Here is a 22,163-nt window from a genome sequence, read left to right on the forward strand (position 1 = left end):
AACCACTGAGCCATCTCTTTTTTATTTTCTAAAGGAGCTTGAATCTGGGCACAGTGGTGCATGGCTTTGATTCTAACACTCAGGAGGCAGAGGCAGGCAGATCTTTGTGAGTTTGAGGCCAGCCTGGTCTATATAGCGAGGCCTAAAAGACATGAAGAAATTAAGAGATCATGGCTTTCGTGCTGGAATTGCTTCTTCTCCTCTATGTAGTCCTGTAGCCCTTGCATGTGCTAGGCAGACTCTCTCCCTCAGCTGTACTCCCAGTCCTCTTTTCACTTATTTTCAGCCATGGACTCAAACGTTGTGCTTGAATCCGTGGATTCCAAGGAGACTTGGATCTTGTGATCTTCCCACCTCAGCCTTCTAAGCAGTTGGGATTATAGGCCATAAAACTTGACTGTTGAAAATATTTGTTAAAAAAAAAACTTTCTAGGGGTTGGAGAGATGGCTTGGCAGTTAAGAGTACTGGCTGCTCTTCTAGAGGACCCAGGTTTGGTTCCCAGCACCCACATGATGGCTAACAACCACATGTAACTCCAGTTTCAAGGGATCTGACACTTTTTCCTAGCCTCTGTGGGAACTGCACACATGGGTGCACCTCATACATGCAGGCAAAGCACTCACACATAAAATAAAAATGAATAAATATGAAAAATTTTAACGTTCTGAAAATTTATTTTTATATGTATGGTGTTTTGCCTGCATGTATTTAAGAGCACCTGTGGTACAATGACTACAGAGGCCAGAAGTGGGCATCAGATCCTCTGGAACTGGAGTTAAGGTTTGTTGTTAGCCACCACATGGGTGCTAACTGACTGGGTCCTCTGCAAGAACAGCAAGCTCTCTTAACTGCTGAGCTATATCTCCAGCCCTGGAATTACTTCCGATAGGGATTTCTGCATCATGTTCTTATTATTTGACTCAAAGCCCTCCAAATATTTTGTAAAAATTCCTTCACTATCCCAGAACTCATAGATAGTATAATCTACTTACAATGATAATGAAAAAAATCAATATAATGTCCAACATAGTAAAAATAAATTTATTTCCATATGAAAATACTTAGTAGATGCTCAAAAACTAGAAATGGGCCTATGAGGAGGGAAAACAGTGGCTTTAAGGAAGAGGGTAGAGAGGGTAATGAAACACATGTGGTATGAGAATGAATGAGGGAGTACTGGGGTTGAAGGATTTAAGAGGTAATGGTGATGGGGCAGGGTGATGGGGGAGAGAGGGGAGTAGAGGGCCACTCCAAACCAAGCATGCAGAATATGCAAATGTCATAGGAAAGTAGGAGAATTCAGTAAGGAAGTCTGCTACTTGCGTGTTAATTTTAAAAATACTTATGCACTACTACGAAAGACTTATGTCTTTAATATGAAGCAACAAGCAGCTCATCTCTATATAAATAACCGTGAATTTAATAGGAACTATGAGAAGAGAAGCTATTTCATGAAAAGTATGATAGACACAAAAGCCTTGTGTTAAGTAATTATACAGATTTAATTAATTAATTTTATTTTTGATCTTTTTTGAGACAGGGTCTCCCTGTAGCCCCAGCTAGCCTGGAACTCACTATGTAGACCAGGCTGGCCTCAAACTCACAGAGATCCACCTGCCTCTGCCTCCCGAGTGCTGGGATTAAAGGCGTGCGCCACTACGCCGGGCTACTCTTATCTTTAATTCAGCTAATTTCACCAAATGTTAAGATTTCCAAAGCAAAGCTTCCAGGAACTGGAGACTCCAGAGGGGGGCTGAGACTGACACACGAGGCTCCACCCCTGCTCACATTGCCCGCCCCTCCGTTTCCCTTTCCGCCCTTAGACGGAAGCCGAGCGGAAGTGACATAAAGCGGCCGCCGGAGCTGTAGTGCGGTGCTGCGCGACCTGGCTTGTGAGCACCCGGGCCTGGTCCCGGATTCGCACCGCTATGTCGATCGAAATCGAGTCTTCCGAGTGAGTCCCGCGCTGGCGTGTTCGCGGCGTGGCGTGGGTGCGGCATGCTCCGGAGGGGGACGGTGGGGCTGCGCGGAGGCCGTGGCTTTGGGCTTCCCGGCCGGCTGACCACCTCCTAGCGGGGCCCGCGAGCGAACGCGGCTCTCGCACCGGAAGCCCGAAGCCCACTGACGTGGGGCTGTGCGGAGCCGCGCTGCGCAGACCCGGCTTGTGCACTCTCTCTGCCCCGCACTTCCCGCCCGGTGTCGTTGGAGTGGTCCATCCCGTCGGGGTTGCCCATCCCGGTGCCCCGCGCGCGCTGAGTCTGCTTTTCCTCCCGATCCCAGAGCCGAGGCTCCTCAGAGGCTGTTGGTGCCTTTCTAATTGATCAGGCCCAGTCTGGCGCTGAATTTTAGTTTGCCTGCAGCTTGCAGACCGAGAGCCTCTGCACAAAGGAAAGGCAGAATCTGGACATTGAGTCAGAAGGGTAGTTGTCGGGGTGAGGAGGCGGGAGGCGCGAACTGATGACCCGAGAGTTTTGTGGACTTCACCAGGACTCCGTCCTCCGTCTGCCCTTGCTGACACTTGATAATTAGCAGACAACATTTGTGTTCTGCGTTTAAGGATGAGAGAGGACCTCTCTTGAAGACCAACTTCTTTTCTGAGTGGGAGACAATTGGGCAAATGATTTCTTCTCTCTGAACCCAAATTCTCCTACCTCTAAATGGAAGTCCTTGGAACCTTGATTATTGTGATTTTGGGAAAGTTTTATTCTCATGATAAAGGAGTGGAAGGCAGGTGGGAAAGGAGAATGACTGAGTAGAGTTAAACCAGGGTGGGCTTTCCCTTTGGCCTCTGGTGACTAAGGGTCTCTAAGCTGAATGATTTTCTTTCTTTCAGTGTGATCCGTCTCATCATGCAGTACCTGAAGGAGAACAGTTTACATCGGGCACTGGCCACTTTACAAGAGGAGACTACCGTTTCTCTGAATACTGTGGATAGCATTGAAAGTTTTGTGGCTGATATTAATAGTGGCCATTGGGATACTGTTTTACAGGCTATACAGTCTCTGAAATTGCCAGACAAAACCCTTATTGACCTCTATGAACAGGTAAGAGTGGGGTGATGCTGATGCTCTTCCGTTGATTTATTGTGGGTTGGACCTTTGACTGGGAAGCCTCAGGGAGCCTTCCTTCAAGACTTGACATTGTATTTTTCTTCCTTCTTGGAAGATCCAGGATTTTCCCAAATTGAAATTATTTCTTAAATAGTCATTAAATGAAATATTCTGATAATAAATGATATATTGTGATTCCGTTATAGCACTAGCCTCCTGGAATTAGCACATACCACTCAGTCTGACACAAATTAGCTATCACTTTAGATGCCTGCTGCACTTTGGCAGGGAGGGGCAATTTTAGGTCACCTTTGCTTTTGACTGACTGAATTTAGGGGTTCCCATGACCTACTGGGGTTTGATGGTTCACTAGAGTGATTCCAGAACTCAAAAGAGCTTTATTCTTTCAAAAAATATTTTTATTATTTTTATTTTATGTGTATGACTGTATTGCCTGCATGTATTTAAGTGCACCCATGTTGTGCAGAGCCCATAGAGGCCAGAAGAAGGTGTTGGATCCCTTGGAACTGGAGTTACAGTTTTTAGCTGCTATGTGGGTGCTGGGAATCGAACCCAGGTCCTCTGTAAGAGAAGCCAGTGCTCTTAACCACTGAACCATCTCTCCAGCCCAGCTTTTTTTTTTTGGTCTTTTTGAAACAGGGTTTCCCTGTAACCCCAGCTGGCCTGGAACTCACCATGTAGACCAGGCTGGCCTTGAACTCACAGAGGTCCGCCTGCCTCTGCCTCCTGAGTGCTGGGATTAAAGGTGTTTGCCACCACGCCCGGCTGATTACAGTTTTATTATCAAGGATCAGGACTAGGCAAATGAAAAGACATACTATGAGCAAAGACTGAGAGAGTCTTGAATGTAGAACTGTGGTGCTAACTTTGTGGAATTGGGTTGTGCTGCCCACGTCACATAGCACTGTTCATCAGCCTTATTGGGGCTTCATTATGTAGGCGTGATGGTTAACACAGTCTCCAGTCCTAGTCTTCATCCCCTTCTCCCCACTTGCCCTAGCAGTGGGACTGACTCAAAGCCTCAGCAAGCTCCTTACAAGATCCTAGGAGAGCCAGGCATGGTAGCACACACCTTTAATCCCAGCACTTGGGAGGCAGAGACAGGCTGATCTCTGTGAGTTCAAGTTCAGCCTGGTCTGCATAGTGAGTTCCAGGCCAGCTGGGGCTATAGGGAGACAGTGTCCAAAAAGACCCCAAAATAGAAGAAAAAAAAAAAAACAACAAAAGATGGAGAAAGCCCACATGGTAGTGCTTGCCCATATTCCTAGCACTTGGGAAGTGGCAGCAATACTTAGGACTTTGAAGCCAGCCTGAGCTACATAATGACTTCCTGACTCAAAAAAAAAAAAAAAAAAAAAAAAAAAAAAAAAAAGAGGGGCTAGAGAGATGTCTCAGCAGCTAAGAACACTTGATGTTCTTCCAGAGGATCTGGGTTCGATTCCTAGCATCCACATGGTGGGTAACAGCTGTCTGTAATTCCAGTTCCAGGGGATCCAATACACTCTTCTAGAGTCTGGGGTGGCATTGCATCCATGGTGCACTTACATATATGCAGGTAGAATACTCATACACATAAAATAATAAAATTAAAAAAAAAATTTAAAAAGAGGGGCTGGAGAGATGGCTCAGTAGTTAAGAACACTTCTTGCAGAAGTCCCGGGTTCGAATCCCAGCACCCACATGGCAGCTGACAACTGTCCTTAACTCCAGTTTCAGGGGATCCAACAGCTTCTTCTGTCCTCCGTGCATTGCATGACACAGGTGCATTTACCTGCATGCAGTCATAACACATATACATAAAATAAAAATAAATTAAAAAAAGAAGAAAGGTGGAATTTGAGGAGTTGGATTTTACACTTTTGTGAGACTGATGCACTATTAGTGCACTACTGTGACACCATAATTATTTTAGTTGTCTACCTGCAGTTGCTAATGAAAAAGAAAAGTGGCATTTTCCAGTATTGGAAAGTACTTTGACAGGCCATATCTGTGTCAAATTTTACTGGAAGAGGAATACTGGTAGAACGTGCTGGAACATTTGTTTTCTTTCCTTTGTCCAGGTTGTTCTGGAATTGATAGAACTCCGTGAATTGGGTGCTGCCAGGTCACTTCTGAGACAGACTGATCCTATGATTATGTTAAAACAAACACAACCAGAGCGCTATATTCATCTGGAGAACCTCTTAGCCAGGTCTTATTTTGATCCTCGTGAGGTATGACTCTTAGTACCTTTTGCCTTTGTTATTGTGGAAAATATGCAATAGTGTGGTCTGTCAAAAAAATTTTGTGTGTGTAGCCACATGGGTGGTCACATGTGGAGGTCAGAGGACAACTTTGGGAGTTGGTTCTCTCTTTCCACCATGGGATCTTAGGATCAAATTGAAGTCCTCAGGTCCTCAAGCATGTACTTTACCCTCAGAGACATATTGCCAGGTCCCAGAAATATCTTTTTGGGGGGCTGGGGTGTGTGTCACTTTAGAGACAGGGTTTCCCTATAGCCCCAGCTGGCTTGGAACTCTGTGTAGACCAGGCTGGCCTCAATTTCACAGAGATCCATTTGCCTCTGCCGCCCAAGTGCAGGGATTAAAGGTGTATACCACCATACCCAGTTAGAAATGTGTTTTTTTTTTTTTCCCCCCCTTTGGTCTTTTTGAGAGGATTGTGTGTTAATAAAGAAGTGAAAAATTGCCAGCACTCAGGAGGTTGAGGCTGGAGGATGAATAGAATTCAAGGTCACTAGCAAGACCCTGTCTTAGAAAAGGGAAAACTTTATTTTTATGTCAGTTCTGTCTTAGCCCAAGTCCTTATTTGGCCCTGAAGTGCTGTCTGACTGCTGGTATGTTCACTGAGTATTCATGTCCCTTCCTCTGATAATTGTTTCTTTCCAGCCCTTTGCATTCCCAGAAGCTTGTGCTTTTGTCTCCCAGCTGGTTGTGGTTACTAGTAGAGGATAATGACCTCTTTTTCTTCTTTTAAAACCTGCATGTGTGTAATTTCTTTCCTGCCTGACATTTCACCAAAGGCCAGTCAAAAATAAAAGGAAGAATTTAATAGATACTAGGTAATAGAACGTTTAAGAAATTTCTGAAGAATATGAGTCCTAGGCTCTGCAAATATTTCAAAAGCTAGAAAAACATCTGTCTTTGTGGTTTACCTGGACTCTGGAAATAACAGCACGGATTGACTGATAACCAGTTTTTCTCCTATACCTTTGAAGTGCAAGTGGGTACAATTGGAAAGCCATTTTTAAAAAGCTAAATTTAATTAATCCTCTCTCTTTTTTTTTTTTTTTTTTTTTTTTTTTTTTTTGTCTTTTTGAGACGGGGTCTCTGTAGCCTTAGCTGGCCTGGAACTCACTATGTAAACCAGGCTGGCCTCGAACTCACAAAGATCCACCTGCCTCTGCCTCCGAAGTGCTGGAATTGAAGGCATGCCTGTGTCCACCTTAATTAATCTTGAGTAGTTTCTTTTCATGTTTTCCTCTTTGAATGTCTTGTCTGTGTACTTGGCTTTTTTTTTTTTTGGTCTTTTTGAGACTACTTGGCTTTAAATAAGTACATCCATGCCTTGTTTGTTCTTGGGAGTGATGCCGCCTCCCCTCCTTTTTCAGGCATACCCCGATGGAAGTAGCAAAGAGAAAAGAAGAGCAGCGATTGCCCAGGCCTTAGCAGGGGAAGTCAGTGTGGTGCCTCCATCTCGCCTCATGGCACTGCTGGGACAGGTAATTAGATGTGTGTAGAACTGAAATCATACTATTTTCTGAATATAAGGGATAAATCTGAGCCAAAGAAATCTCACATCCTAAGAAGTCGAACCTACCTGTGGAGATGATTGCACAACAGCTGTGCCATGCCACCCTTTTCCCGAGAGAGGCAGTGTAGACAAATCCTTAAGAAAATAAGCTCTGTATCATTTAGAATTAGGGGGACCACAGACTATATCATCTTGTCAGGGTTATCTTGAGATTACTGTTGATCATTGTACCAAGACGTCAGGTATAGAACAGTGTTGGGGAAATTGGAACATATGTTCACCCTACATAGAATCCAAACTCTCACCAGCTATATGGTCTTATCAAGTGATTAAGTTTTTATGATCCTGTTTGTTTATTGTGATGTTATTATAAAGATTAAATAAGATAATGCTTATAAAATATTTCATATATTCATTGGCACTTTGTAAATGATAAATGGTACCTGCTACTGGTACATTTTTTTGTAGTAATATTTTTAGCACTGTTAAAACAGACCTAGGGTAATATGTGTTTTATGAATAGCAAATGGCACGAGGGATTAATAAGGCTATAAAGAGCCACTTTTTGCTAAATCAACATTTAGGAAAGAACTCCAAAGAGTTATTTGTTGTATTTGTTGTAAGCTTGTAGTGATTGTGTGCGTGTGTGTGTGTGTGTGACTTTGGGATCAAACCCTGGGTGTTTCACATGTCAAGCAAGTGCTCTACAAATACTCCTACCCAGCCCTCTAGTGATTCTGAGTAGTGATTCTGGGGATGGGCATGTAGTTCAATTGGTAGAATGCTTCCTTCTTATGCATGAAGCCCTAGATTGGCTCCCCAACAAAAACAATAATCAAACTTTTTTCTCTTTAATTTGTTGATTTTAATTGATACATAAAAAATGTATATATTTATGGGGTTGCTGTATTTAAACATTTTTAAAATTTATTTTTTAAATTTTATGTGCATTTTGGCTGCATGACTGTATGTGTACCACATGTGTGTTTGGTGTCCATGGCGGCCAGAAGAGGGTATTGGAGCTCCTGGAACTGGAGTTATAGATGTGCATGTTAGGTGTTGGAAACCAAATCCATTTCTTTGTAAGATCAGCAAGCACTCTTAACTGCTGAGTCACTCTCCAGCCTTATGAGGATTTTTTAAAATGCAAGAATCTGGGCTGGAGAGGATGATTCAGTGGTTAAGAACACTGGCTGTTCATGCAGAAGACCTGGGTTCAAATCTCAGCACCCACATGGCAGCTAACAACTGACTGTAACTTCTGTTCTAAGGGATTCGTTAGCCTCTTCAGTCCTCCTTGGGCATTGCACGACACAGGTGCACTTACCTACATGCAGGCAATACACACATACACATAAAAAAATAAAAATAATAATTAATAAAATGCAAGAATCTCAGCACTTGAGGTGGCAGCAGGAAGATCAGATATTCAAGGTCATCCTTAGCTCTACGGTGAATTGGAGGCCAGTCTGGGATACCTGAGACCCTGTCTAGAAACAAAGGAAGAGGAGTGCATATGAGTGCACCTTACATCTAGAGGTGTTCAGAGTACCATTAAATAGGTGTTGAAAAATTGGAAGCAGTGCAAATGTCCACTGGTACATTGATTAGGTAAACGGAAACATGCAGTAAACAATACATTTTACAGCCTTTCAAATGAAAGCTGTGTAATTTCCAACAGAGCTGAGCCGGCATGCTAAGGTGTGTTACTGTGGGTATATTCGGTGAAAGCAAGGGCATATAAAACGTTACATAGAGTACAATTACTGACAGAGTGGTTAGACACACGTGAGGGGAGAACACCGGAAGGGATTATATTAAAATGTTACATATAGTACAATTACTGACAGAGCAGTTAGACACACATGAGGGGGAAACACTGGAAGAGATTATAGAAAATGTTCATAGTGGCTGTTTTTGAGTATTTTATACAAAAACTCTGTTTTCCAAATTCTGTTTGTAGTAAAAGAACTACACCTAGGGACTGGAGAGATGACTTAGAGTTAAGAGCACTGACAGCTCTTCCAAAGGACCTGGGTTTGGTTCTCAGAACCCGCATGATGGCTAACAACTTCCCTTACCTCCAGTTCCAGGGTATCTTGACACTTCTCTTCTGGCCTCTGGACATTGCACAACATGGGTACACTTACATGCAGGCAAAATACTCATATAAGTAAAAAAACAACACACACAAAAATCCCCCCAAAACCTATAGCTATAAGGAAAATAAGTATGGGGTAGATAATTTCTGGCTCCCAGAGTTCCACTGAAAAACTCATGTTCTTTGACACACAACCACAGATTGAGTTGGGTTGGGTTGGGTTGGTCAAAGATGGTTGGTGACTGGAAAGCTTAGTCCTCTGGACCTCATTCTTTCAGACTTCGTTTTGCCTGAACAATCATGACCAGCTCTTGAAGGCACCTGAGCACATTGCTCTGCTTTTTTAAAAATAGGCATTGAAGTGGCAGCAGCACCAGGGATTGCTTCCTCCTGGTATGACCATTGATTTGTTCCGAGGCAAAGCAGCTGTCAAAGATGTGGAAGAAGAAAAGTTTCCTACACAGCTGAGCAGGCACATTAAGGTAGGAGCCCATACCTTAAACACTTAGCAGTTGGGAATCAGTTATTGAGTACTCTTCATAGGCTTAGCTAGGCCCTGTAGCAGGAACTGGGTTACCAGGGAGGAGAGCTCATTCCCTGGCTTTGACAATACTCAAGGTTCTGTTTGGGGTACTGCTATGGCCTGGTAGTGGCACACCTCAGGTGTATAACCAAGTGGATAAGTGCTTGACATCTAGCCTATCATCTGCCATTGCACTTCCTCCTAGAAAGCCTGTATTTGGAAGAATCATCCATTCTTTGGTTAAGCCTGGGACTAACTCTGAACTGTCTACGTTTGTCCTGTTAAACATATGTGACTTTGTCTGCTACATGTCAGGCAAAATACCAGTCATGGGTTATAAAGTTGACTTGTGTGATATTTGGGGAAAATGGCTTTATTTATTTATTATTTGTTTAATTTGATTGATTGATTGTGTGTCTACCCTAAGAATTAAATTCAGGCCCTCACACATACTGTCACCGAGCTACATCTCCAGATCGTTTTTTTTTTTTTTTTTTTTTTTTTTATTGGAGACTTTTCTAGGAAAAGGCACAATCAAGTAGTTGTCTCCCAGAATGGCTGGTGTGCCGGTTACTTTAGCATCTCCTTTATATTGTAGTTTCTCTGTAGGTTGGTGCTGTAATGAACTCATGGATTTAAAAATATTGCATATATCTGGACCTGGGAGATAGCTCAGTGGATAAAATGCTTGCTGTGCAAGCATGAGGACCTGAGTTTGGATCCCCAGATCCCACATAACATCTGATGCATCTGTAACTCAGTGCTGACTGACAGAAACAGTCAGATCCTGGGAGCTTGCTGGCCAGCCATATAGCTAAAACGGGAACTCCAGGTTCAGTTAGAGACTTTGTCTCTAAAAATAGGTGGAGAGAGGTAAGACAACACCTGTCGCCCTCTGACCTCTACCTGTACTTGCATGAGTAAGTACACCTGCACATATATATACCCATCACACACATGCACGTACACACAAATGTTCCATATTCCTCACCTCTTTGACTTCTTATTAGTATTTTGAGTTTGTCTTTTCTGCACTATATGTTCTAATTTACATGTGATGATGTTTTTGAGCAGTACCTGTATTTACTATGGTGGACACCTTCAGTTAGAAATCCATTAGCTTGTTGATTCTGGTCCAGGTTTTTTCTGGTATTTTTCTTTTCATTTTTTGCATTGAAATGATATATAGCCAGGTGTGGTAGTACACTCCAGTAATCCTAACACTCTGTAGGCTGAAGCAAGAGACTGCACTTTCAAGGCCTTTCTCAGTTCCAGACTGAATTCAGGGCCACCTTGGACAACTTGAGACCTTGTCTCAAAATAAAAAGACTGGGGTTGTTAGTTTATTAATAGAGCACTTGTCTAGCATGTGTGAGCCCCTAGGAGCTGCCCAGAATATGTTTACCAAGTAAATAGCCTATCAGGTTTAATTAGTCCTCCTAGTTTTGATGAGTCACATATTATCATTTGATAACAGTCATCAAATAGTGATGGGAAATTTGTTTACAAAACTTATATTTTGAAAATATGTATCTTCCCCTCCCCTAGATACACACTAGGAACATATTAATATTAGGTCATGTTAAGTTGTGAGTGGAAAGCCATTCTAATAACCAATTCTGTCAGAAAGTTGTGATTTGAGCTTCCAGAATTATTTATTCTAAATTCCATGTTAAAATATTTTTTCCCCCCAGCTGATGGTGGTGGTTTGTACTTGTAATCCCAGCACTTGGGGGTGGTAAGGCTGGAAGATTCCAGGCTTGAGGACAGCGTGGGCTACATATTGAATTGTAGGTCAGCTTAGGCCACAGAGAGAACAGAGCAAAATAAGAGTTTTTTTCCCTGCATTTTCTTTGGAAAAAATCAACCTCCTTTAAACAACAACAACAACAACAAAAAACTACTTAGGCATCTAGGCATAAAACTGGTCAGAGAAAGCATTTCCTGGGGTAGGTATAGAAACACCCTCTCATTCTCCATTTGAGCCAGCTATGATTGTATGCGAGGACAGGGTTTTTCAGAAGGTTAAAATGGAAATTATTTGGGTCCTTAGTTAAAAATTTATGTGTTTCATTTGGAACAGTTTGGTCAGAAATCACATGTGGAGTGTGCTCGGTTTTCTCCAGATGGTCAGTATCTGGTCACTGGGTCTGTTGATGGATTCATTGAAGTATGGAACTTCACTACTGGAAAAATCAGAAAGGTAAAGTATTTTAAATGTATTAACATTTTTAGTGGGAGGATTACTGACTTTGCAATAATAATTTATTTCATTGTTAGATGATTTGAGAATATGAAATGAGCATATATATTACCTTTATAATTTAAAAATTCATTAAGCTAAATTATAAATTTATTAACCAAGAGAGAACCTTTATTATCTATATACTTTTATGATTTTTATAAAAATTAAAATTTTTTTTATAGAACTTTATATTTTGAATGAGTAATATGTATATCTGACATTTAAAGTGTCATAAGGCTGAGCGTGGTGGTGCACGCCTGTAGTCCCAGCACTTTGGAGGCAGAGGCAGGCAGATCTCTGTGAGTTCAAGGCTAGCCTGGTCTACATAGTGAGTTCCAGGCCAGCTGGGGTTGCAGGAGGACCCTGTCTCAAAAAGACCCCACAAAAAAGTGTCATAAGGTATTGTGGTGAAGAGTGTGACTCCCACCCACGTCAGAACCCTTTCTTCCAGTCAGAAACTTTCCTGGAATAAGCCAGGACTGTGGGTTTCTTATTTAGCTTTCCTGGAGTATTCTTTGTGTGTGAAAGCAGTTACTTATGCTTCCTTTAAGTTTTTTTTTACACATGGTAGCTTATATACTATCTACTGTATTCTGCCCCTTGCTTCTCTCTTTGTAGTATATGGTTTTTGTTGTTGATTTTTTTGGTCTTTTTGAGACAGGATCTCCCTGTAGCCCCAGCTGGCCTGGAACTCACAGAGATCTGTCTGCCTCTGCTTTCCAAGTGCTGGGACTTAAAGGTGTGTGCCACTATACCCAGCTATGTAGGTATATATTTGAAGTAATTGCTGAAGTAGATTGCATTGCTTGAAGGCTGGAGAGGTGGCTCAGCAGTATAGCCCTCTTGCAGTGACCCAGATTTGGTTCCCAGTACCCATTACAGGTGACCCACAACTTCTACCTACAAGAGGTCTTTACACTTATATACCCCCATGTTTAAATTTGATCCAACTGGCATTTGTTTAGGAAGATAAAGTTGATGTAGATCCAACTAAATTTTTGTCCTTCAGATTGCTATTGGCCATCTACCCATTGATTTTAAATGTATTTTTCATCCTATAGTTCTATGTTTCACTCCATAGGTAGTGCTGGCCTGGGTTTGCAATGGAGACCAGGCTGGCCTTGAACTCACAGAGATCCACTTACCTCTACCTCCCAAGTGCTGAGATTAAAGGTATGCACCACCACACCCAGGGGGTTTTGTGTTATTCTGATAACTATTTATCATTGCCTGCTTCAGGATCTTAAATACCAGGCTCAGGATAACTTCATGATGATGGATGATGCTGTCCTCTGCATGTGCTTCAGCAGAGATACAGAAATGTTAGCAACTGGGGCCCAAGATGGAAAGATCAAGGTATGGATGGTGATGTAAGGTCTTGTTATTCAGACATTCTGTGAGTTTTATAACAGGGTGGTATACTACACGTGGTACTTGGTATAATAATAGCTCTTATTTATTGAGCATCAACTTTATACCAGTTATTTTACTTTTTCTGGTTTAATCTTAATAATTCTGTCTGGGGTGGCCTAGTAACTTGTTGAAAGTCACACAACTGGTAAATCATAAATCTGCACATGCCTGTTTTGGTTATGTCTCACTATATATGATGTATCACATTTTCTAATTTTATTTTTGAGGCAGGGTCTCACTGTATAGCCTGGCTTGTCTGGAATTTTCTATCTAGACTAGGCTGGCCTTGAACTTATAGAGATCTGCCTGCCTCTGCCTTCTAAGTGCTGGGATTAAAGCTTTATACCACCATGTGGTTTGTTTTTAATTGCTGGTAATGTACCCAGGGATAGGTAGAATATAGAAATGGTCATTGCTTAGTGAACTTAGACTTTGGTGTTAAAATCTTTTGCTTTTATATGGTGCTGTGGATTGAACTCAGGGCTATGGGAATGTTAGACAATGGCTCTTACTACTGCGGTTTTTTCCCCCAGCCTGAATCTTGGTTTTAAAATTTACAAGGAAAGAGTTAAGTGTCAAAGGATTGAGCTCTCATTGCACTGTTTGAAGCAGACATCATACTCAGTGCTAGCATGCATGTTTATGCTTTTTGGTGTATTAGGGAGCTCTGCCTCTTGCTTGGCTCTATATACTGGGAACATTGTTCACAAGCTTTTCTTTTTAAAACATTTTTATGGGGCTAGAGAGATGGCTGGGTTCGAATCCCAGTACTCACATGGCAGTTAACTGTAATTCCAGTTCTAGGGGATCCAACAGCCTCTTCTATCCTCTGAGGGCATTGCACGACATGGGTGTACTTACCTACGTGCAGGCATAACACTCATACACATAAAATAATAAAGTATTTAAAAAAACATTTTTAGAGTTTCATACAATATTTTTCCCAGATTTCAAGACATGCTGCTTCTATTATCATTAATACATGTGGTTCTGTATTTCAGTGCATTTTATAGTAAAATTTGGAAAGAAAAGTGATTAGTTCTAATTTGATGTAGGTTTGATTTTTGTTTTATTTTTACTGATTATTTGAGAATTTCATACATTGTGTTTTGATCATATTCAGACCCCCCCACTACCTCCCTCCTTTTGTGTCCTGTATTTTTTTTTTTAAAGGCCTATCGAGTCTAATGGTTTTATTTTCTTAAGGTGTGGAAGATTCAGAGTGGACAGTGTTTAAGAAGATTTGAAAGGGCACACAGTAAAGGTGTCACCTGTCTAAGCTTTTCAAAGGACAGCAGTCAGATCCTTAGTGCTTCTTTTGACCAGACAATAAGGTAAGAAAGAATTGCCAGACTCCTCTGGCAATTTGGGTCTGATAAAATGAGGCCCCAGAGGGAAAAGTGCTAGTGAGTTTATGCCATCACCTGGATGGGGTGACATGGAGAGTATGGGTATGTGAGGCCCCATTTCCCAAAGTACAGGTGACAGCACTATTCTTCTACCCATCTGTCTTTATCCAGAAGAGATTGAAAAGGTGGAACAGTGTTTCATCCTTCTCAGAGTGGTTTGTAGTGTAGTGGAGGAGGTTTGTGATCCTAGCACTTGGGAGACAGAGGCAGATGGATCTTGAGTTCCAGGCCAGCCTGAGCTACCTACCTTTGAAAAACAAAGCATGGTCTATGGAGCCACCTGAGTCATAATCACCTTAAAAGACCTTTTACAAGTAGATTCCTGGGACCCAGCCAAGACCCACTAATTCCTCATCTCTTATTTACCAGTTTGGACAAAAGCCTGTGGTATTACTGAAATTTTTTTGTCTCTTGCTATGCAGTTTGTTTTGGTTTCGTTTTGTTGTTTAACATAATGAAAATGTACTGTATACATAGTAGTCCTTTTTCTTCACTTACTATTGTCACACTTTGGTAATTTGTCTGAAATGTACTCAACACTTGGCCCAAATAATGTGCTGTATATTAGTTGTTCATTTAATTTGTTTTTATTTGATAGAATTCATGGTTTAAAATCTGGGAAAACACTGAAGGAATTTCGTGGCCATTCCTCCTTTGTTAATGAAGCAACATTTACGCAAGATGGACATTACATTATCAGTGCATCCTCTGATGGCACTGTAAAGGTGAAGTGTTAGCCGTGGGGTGTCTGTTTCACTGTTCCTCTTTAAAGAGGTTGCACTGGTAATGGTGATGACTCTAAAGTAAACTTACTAGCTATGCAAACAAGTCTGAGACAGAAGTATATTACGTTGGAGATTCTTACTGGCTTGTACAATATAAATGTATACAATCTTAAAAGTATACAACCCAAAAAGACTTTGCCTGTGTAGAAAAAGAGGAAGTGTGTAGAGCTGTAGACTTAGGTGTCCTTAATTTGTAGGTATACATGGTTAAGTATGTCCTACCATAAATAATACTGACCACTTAGGCTTAAATTCAGAAGAATCTCAGTGTCTCTTTCTCTCTCTCCCTCCCCCTCTCTTTCTCATTGGTCCTAAGATTAGGGCCTTCCTTACATTTGTAGAGAGTGGGGGATAGAGAGTAGAACTGAGGCAGGAAGATGACCATAGTGTCAGTATCAGCTTAGGTTACAAAGCAAGATCTTGCCTCAAAACAAAATAACCAACCCCTCCAAAAAAAAAAACCAAATAAAATCCTGTGAACTCTGAACTTTCAAGTACATCCTCAATGCCCCCTCAAATCTCAGCTGAAAGTAATGGGTCTTTCTTTAGTCCTGTTATTTAGTTACTTATTCTTGGAAAAGTTAGAAACTCCAGTAGAAAATTGCTAAAGATCTTTGAAACACACCTATACATTGCATTCTACACCTGCTTTTTTTTTAAAAAAAATTCCTTTATCTGAGTGCTTTGTGACAGAGGAGCTAGATATTTTCACATAAGCACCTAAACATCAGATCGTCTGAAACTGTTCTTGATTAGGAATTGAACCAAAGCCTGAAAGCCAATATACCCTCCCTTGCCATGGATGGGGAAACCCAGAGCTCTTATTACTTTTTCCATGAGGTTTGTCATCTTTTACACATATGACCCTCATGGCTTATAAATGCCATTGGGAAGTGGCCTCTGTTTTGTATTCTTTCTCTGTAGCCAGTGAAGCAGAGTACTTAATTAACCCTTCGAACAGAAAATATTAGAGGCCTTGGAATTCTTGATCTCTGAACTGTTCATTTTTCTCATAGACAGCTGGTCTTCAGAAGCCATGGAGCAGGTAGATCATGTTTACTTTGGGCAGCTATTTCCTCCTGTTTCTGGGTATTGAGTAGACATCTGCCTTGTGCAGTGCTTGTCTTGGTCGCAGTGGGAAAGGCAAGGGGGCATGCCCTAGAGGCTCTTACACCTTATTGGTGAGGGCTGTCTGAGTAGAGCCATGCTGTCCTTGGTCTGTCTCCTCTAAGCATATCACAGATTTCTGGACTGTTAAGTCAAACTCCTTCATTTATAAAAGCCAGAAGGGCAGGGTAAAACCTAAGATGAGTATGTAACTGCCTCATGGTCCTCGTGTGTGTGCTAACCTTGTGATTTGTTTGTCCATGTTCAGTGTAAGCTGTACATTAGAATCATTTGTGGAACTTTAAAAAAATGCTCATACTTATGCCTCACCTCAGCCCTACTAAATCAGAAGTTTCAGTATAGAGTCCTAAGCTAAGCTGATCTCTCTTGGTCTTAATGCCTTTTGTGTATGTGTTTGTACATGTGTGAGTCTCTATGTCTAGTGTATGCATGCAGAGGCCAAAGGTCAACTTTTGATGTTGTTCCTTCATCACTTTTCTGTATTTGTGTTTTAAAATTTATCTGTTATTTTTTAATTATGTGTGTCTTTGCATGGGCAGTGCATGTTCCTGCAGAGTCCGGAAGGCTTTGGATCCCCTGGAGCTGGAGTTATAGGCAGCAACTCCTGAGGCTAGCTTTGACCTTGTGATCTGCCTGCCTCCAATTCTCAAGTGCTGGGATTAGAGGCATTTAGCTTTTACACTGGTGCTGGGGATCAAACTTGCTTCATGCTTGCTTGGCAAAAACTTCAGTGAGCCATCTCATTACCCCGTGGGTATTTTTCCCCTCCCTCCCTTTTCCTCCCTTTGGGTATTTTTTTCTGCTCCCTTTCTTCCTCCTTTCCCAGGCTGTCTTAGAGCACACTGTCTCTCAAACTAGTGATTCTTCTGCCTTAGCTTCCAGACTGCTGAGATTACAGTGTGTACCATCTTACCTGGCATTTTGTCTGGTTTGGGGTAGGGTCTTGCTATGTAACCCAGGCTGACTTGAACTTTCAGCTTCTTGAGTGATGGGGTTACAGGTGTGTGCCACCATGCCGGCTTCTGGTTGTTTATGAAAATAACAGCATTGACACAGTTAATTTCAAAGATACATAACTGTTAGCTGAGGAAGAATGTATAAGATCATAGATCTTTTAAAGGGTGTTATTGTTTAGCTTTGATTTTCATTTTGTTTATGCCAATTAAAACAGTTAAATACTTGAAAAGTGCTCTTAATCAAGCTTTGTTTGAATCAAACTTTTTTGTAGTAACCTAATTATTAATTTTTAAGCCCTAAAACTTTAGAAATTCTCAGTCTAAAAAAATGTTTTTGCTTTCCATTTTTTTGTGTTGTAGATATGGAATATGAAGACCACGGAGTGTTCAAATACCTTTAAATCCCTAGGCAGCACTGCGGGGACAGACATTACTGTCAACAGTGTCATTCTACTTCCTAAGAACCCAGAGCACTTTGTGGTGTGCAACCGATCCAACACAGTGGTCATCATGAACATGCAGGGGCAGGTGAGTACTCAGAAACCAAACAAGGGCTTAGTATGTTCTGAGCAGCATAGACCATTCACCTCTAGAAGTGCCTCTTTTCTCCAGCATGTTTATGTGTTCTCCTTTTCGCCCTTCTTCTGGTCTGTCTTCTGTTTTTTCAGTCACTCTTGCTATGAAGCCTGGGCTGGCCGCAAACTCAGTAATCCTCCTGTCTCAGCCTCCTGGTGCTGCAATTACAGGTGTGTAACACCATGCCCCGCTCTGCTCTTTCAGCCTCCTTTAGAATGTGGCTGAAACTTTTCAGACAGCATCTTTCTGTTAGGGAGGTACAGTGCAGTGTGTATTTCTCTTTGGGGACATCTAATTACCACACAAACTAATGTGGAACACTAACAGAAGCCTAGATAGGCCTTCAGTTGCCAGTCCTCCTTCCTAAACCTCTTAAGGGCTGGGATTACAGGTGAGCCACCACCAAGACTTTGATGTTGTATGGAAGAAAGCAGGCAAAATCTTTAGAGTTCCATCCTGTCTTTGGGACGGTATTACAACTGTTAGTAAAGTGACTGAATCTTAAGTCCAGAAGGCACTCAGAACCAGTGGTATACCCATTTAGAAAATTACTGTGAGGTAATGAATTTGCTTTGGGGAAACATGGGCAGTAAACTAAAGAGCAGGATTTGTGACTTGGATACAAAAATTCAAAATTTCTGTCTGTCTCTTACTTTGGGTAGCTTATCTATTGAATGTTTTCTAAACAGGACGGTTTAGCACACGATGAATGGAACTGAAGGTAGTAATCACAGTGTAAAATAATCATGTAAAAATGTCAATTTAAAAAAATATGTATACAAGTATTTTGTCTTCATGTATGTAAGTGTACCTGTGTGTGTGTTGAGGCCAGAAGAGGGTGTTGGATCCCCTGGAACTGGAGTTAGGGATGGTTGTTAGCCATCACGTGGGTGCCAGGTGTTCTGCAAGAGTAGTCAGTGCTTTTTTTAACTGCTGAGTCATCAACTCCTAAAAAAGTCAGCTTTTAAAATGTCCATTTTAGCTGAGTTTGGAGGTGAACACGTGTAATCTCAGTACTTGGGGGGCGGAGTAGGATCAGGATCACCCTGGCTTCATAGTAAGTTTGAGATGAGAGAGACCCTATCTCAAAAAACAAAAAAATAAAACAATAAAAACCACCAAAGTTAATTTTTATGTATTTTTGGTTGAGACAGGGTCTCACTATGTAGCCCTGGCTGGTCTGTAACTTGGTAGACCCACCAGGCTGGCCTCTGCTACCAAAGTGCTTGGTTAAAGTGCACCACCATGCCTGGCCAGAGTTAATTTTTAGATGTTGGGTCTGTGGGTATAATATGGTCAGTGGCAGTGGTAGTTCAGCATGCTGCCCCCCCTTTAAACTGATGAAAATTTGTGTTGTTTTGGGTGTGGTATGTTCTAGATTGTCAGAAGCTTCAGTTCTGGTAAAAGAGAAGGTGGTGACTTTGTTTGCTGTGCCCTCTCTCCTCGTGGTGAATGGATCTACTGTGTGGGGGAGGACTTTGTGCTCTACTGTTTCAGCACAGTCACAGGCAAGCTGGAGAGAACTTTGACGGTGAGTGGTGAAGGTCAGCTAAAGAACTATGGTAATGCTTGTGTTTTGTGAACTCGAAAGTAGAAACCTTTTCCAGCGGCCTGCCATTAGTGTGAATTTCATTATAAAATGAATTTTACCACTAAATAAAGGGTCTGTAAACACATGTGTTACATATTACAGTTTCAGGTCTATTGTATGATACAATTCAACTTCAAAGGGGATGACTGTACAAATAGCAAAGAAAGGAGGAAACATACCTGTCTAGTGAGTTACATTGGCCAAATCATCCTGGGGCAGAGGGGTTGGGGAGACTTAAGTTTTCTCCAATTCCCTCTTGGGCATTATCCTTTCAAATAGTTTTTGAACCTTTCAGCTCAGTGTATTAAAAGTTTCAAATTAAAGAGCATCATTGCAAGGAGTAATTAATGTCAGTTGCTATAATAAACAGCCCCCAGATCTCAGGCTTAACAAAGTTTCTCATGTCACAATATGGTGTGAAGCCTCTTTTAGCAGTACCATTTGGAATATGTGGCCCCTCAAATCTCCTTTCTCCCAAGTCTGGAAGCCTGAGTGTAGTTTGTTGAGACTTGTGCATCCTCACTGCTTTCCGTGTTCTAGGTTCATGAGAAGGATGTGATTGGCATTGCACATCACCCTCACCAGAACCTGATTGCTACCTATAGTGAAGATGGACTGCTGAAGCTCTGGAAACCCTGATACAGCTTTTCAAATGGAGCTAGAAAAGAAAGCATGCCCTTAATTGACGACATACTCATGTGTTACTCTTTACTTTTTTCAGGCCTGCCTTTGTAAGAAAAGATACTGTCTGAATTAGCTACAAGAATAATTTTGTGAAAATTCATGCTTAAGTAGCAATTACCATTAAAAACAGTATTTTTAAGGTGTTATGTTTATCTGCTTTTAACTGGGGCAATCAGTGTTTTCATTAATCTAGATTTGAAATACTGATAATTCTAGAAAAAAAAATTTAGTTATTTGAAATATTAAAATGTACCTATCATAAAGCTTGTAAATAAGTCATTATGCCATATTCGGTAGCTGTGGATTTTTTAAAAAAGATTTTAATAATAAACTTGTACCTTTTGGGAAACTGTACAGATAAGTGCTCATGTAGTTAACATATTTTTACTTAGAATCAAATGGGGGAGGGAGAATCCTTATTACCCTTGAATTTCAAGTCCAGCAGTGACATGAAAAAGGACTGGTGACATACACACTGAGCCTTGTATGTTCAGGCCAGATTCAGGGAATATAGTTCCATATTCTGGTTGGAAATAGATTAGATGAGATTCAAGGTTTGGGCATCTTGCCTATGGGTTTAGTTAGCACTGGAGATTTGTTCTGAAGAAAAATCAGAAAAGGACCTGAGATTTAGTAAAGTCTTTTGTAATGTGCATAATTATCAGCTGAAGAAAAACTTGAAGATGTTTTGCACTTGGATGACTTTCACATTTCAACCAAAGATGTAGAGAACATTTAAGTGAGATCTTAGCCAGCTCTGGTAGCACATTCCTTTAACCCTACTTGGGAGGCAGGCAGAGTTCCAGGATAGCTACAGGGGGAGACCCCCCCCTTTTTTTTCATTGCACTTAACTATAATCTAGTGATTAAGTCTTTAAGTTTTGCATTCTGAGGCTGGGGATGAAGCTTAGTTGGTAGAATGTTTGCTTGCTTAGCATGCATGGAGTCTTGGTTTGATCCCCAGTGCCACATAAACTGGGCATGGTGGTGCCTGCCTATAATCCTAGCACTTGGGAAGTAGAGGCAAGATGATCAGAACTTCCAAAGTTTAGTCAGTTCCAGTTTACCTTTGTGATTTGAAAGGCTGCCTTAGCCTGGCTAAATGAATTCTGTGGTGGGGGAAATCCCTCTTTTACCTCCTTTGCCCAGAAACTGTAGCTTTTCTAACCCAGGTAATATTTGCTGACATTTTGATGCTTTAAAAATGCTAGTTGAATACAGCCATTAATCTAAGTTTCATGTGAGAGTAGGTTGCCATCCCAATGAAGATTCAGTTTAGAAACAGCTTTTGTCAGAAAATTTTTAGTCATGGAGATCAAGCCCCAAAGCCTTGTTGCATGGTTAGCAAAGTATAAGATCATTTTTAATGGTACACAATTGTTGATGGCACCAGGTTCTGAAGATGGTTAAAAAATGCTAGTTTCTGCCTTATGGTAGGGGAGATTAAGAAGTTAAAAGGAATAATTAAAAACATGTGATCGGAAGATGTCTTGGCAATGACAGCTCAGGCTGACGGGTAGTAAAGGGTTCCTGGAAGATGACAAGGCGTGAGGTGCAGTAGAGATGGAAGGAATCAAGTTTACAGTCAACCTGGGCTGTACAGGGAGATCCTGCTTCAAGAGAAAAGCAGAAAACAACCAAGCCACCAGCTGTTGTCAGTAAAGGAGTTTGGCAAGCCACTATGCCTGTAATCCCAGTACTTACTTGGAAGGTGGAGTTTAAGGCCAGCCTTGGTTGCATGATGAGAAACTCTCAGAACAAACCTAGCATTGTGTGGCAGTGGAAACCTTTTCAGGAACTGCAGTGTGTGACCTACCAATAAGTTAATAGACAAAGTGTTGACTATAGGGTGTGCCAACAAGCTTTGAAAAATGCTGTCAGCTGGGTGTGGTGGTATGCACCTTTAACGCTGGCCCTCAGAAAGCAG

At 41.4% G+C, this 22,163-nt stretch overlaps 1 protein-coding gene across 2 annotated transcripts; it reads left to right on the plus strand.

The window, feature by feature from the left end:
• The first annotated feature begins 1,825 nt into the window (after window positions 1-1,825).
• On the plus strand, window positions 1,826-21,870 carry Smu1 (SMU1 DNA replication regulator and spliceosomal factor). 2 transcript variants are annotated; one of them, XM_008842482.3, is made up of 12 exons: window positions 1,826-1,955; window positions 2,835-3,045; window positions 5,133-5,285; window positions 6,683-6,793; window positions 9,280-9,408; window positions 11,533-11,652; window positions 12,934-13,050; window positions 14,314-14,441; window positions 15,115-15,241; window positions 17,746-17,913; window positions 19,340-19,492; window positions 20,093-21,870. In XM_008842482.3, the coding sequence occupies exons 1-12, from the start codon at window positions 1,930-1,932 to the stop codon at window positions 20,189-20,191; spliced, it is 1,542 nt and encodes a 513-aa protein (XP_008840704.1). In that variant the 5' UTR covers window positions 1,826-1,929; the 3' UTR covers window positions 20,192-21,870. The 2 variants fall into 2 exon arrangements, with proteins under 2 accessions (XP_008840704.1, XP_029423867.1); XM_029568007.1 differs by having other exon boundaries at window positions 1,858-1,992; window positions 20,093-20,278.
• Window positions 21,871-22,163: the final 293 nt, after the last annotated feature.

This window comes from Nannospalax galili, unplaced genomic scaffold, assembly GCF_000622305.1.
Source record: "Nannospalax galili isolate Female #2095 unplaced genomic scaffold, S.galili_v1.0 scaffold341, whole genome shotgun sequence".
Classification (NCBI taxonomy): Eukaryota; Metazoa; Chordata; class Mammalia; order Rodentia; family Spalacidae; genus Nannospalax; species Nannospalax galili.

Bases quoted from the DNA above. Each gene is read 5' to 3' on its own strand.
- Smu1 (XM_008842482.3), top strand. From the start codon at position 1,930: ATGTCGATCGAAATCGAGTCTTCCGA. The intron at 13,051-14,313 runs GTATGGATGGTG...TATTTTCTTAAG, and splicing joins CCCAAGATGGAAAGATCAAG to GTGTGGAAGATTCAGAGTGG. The intron at 15,242-17,745 runs GTGAAGTGTTAG...TTTGTGTTGTAG, and splicing joins CCTCTGATGGCACTGTAAAG to ATATGGAATATGAAGACCAC.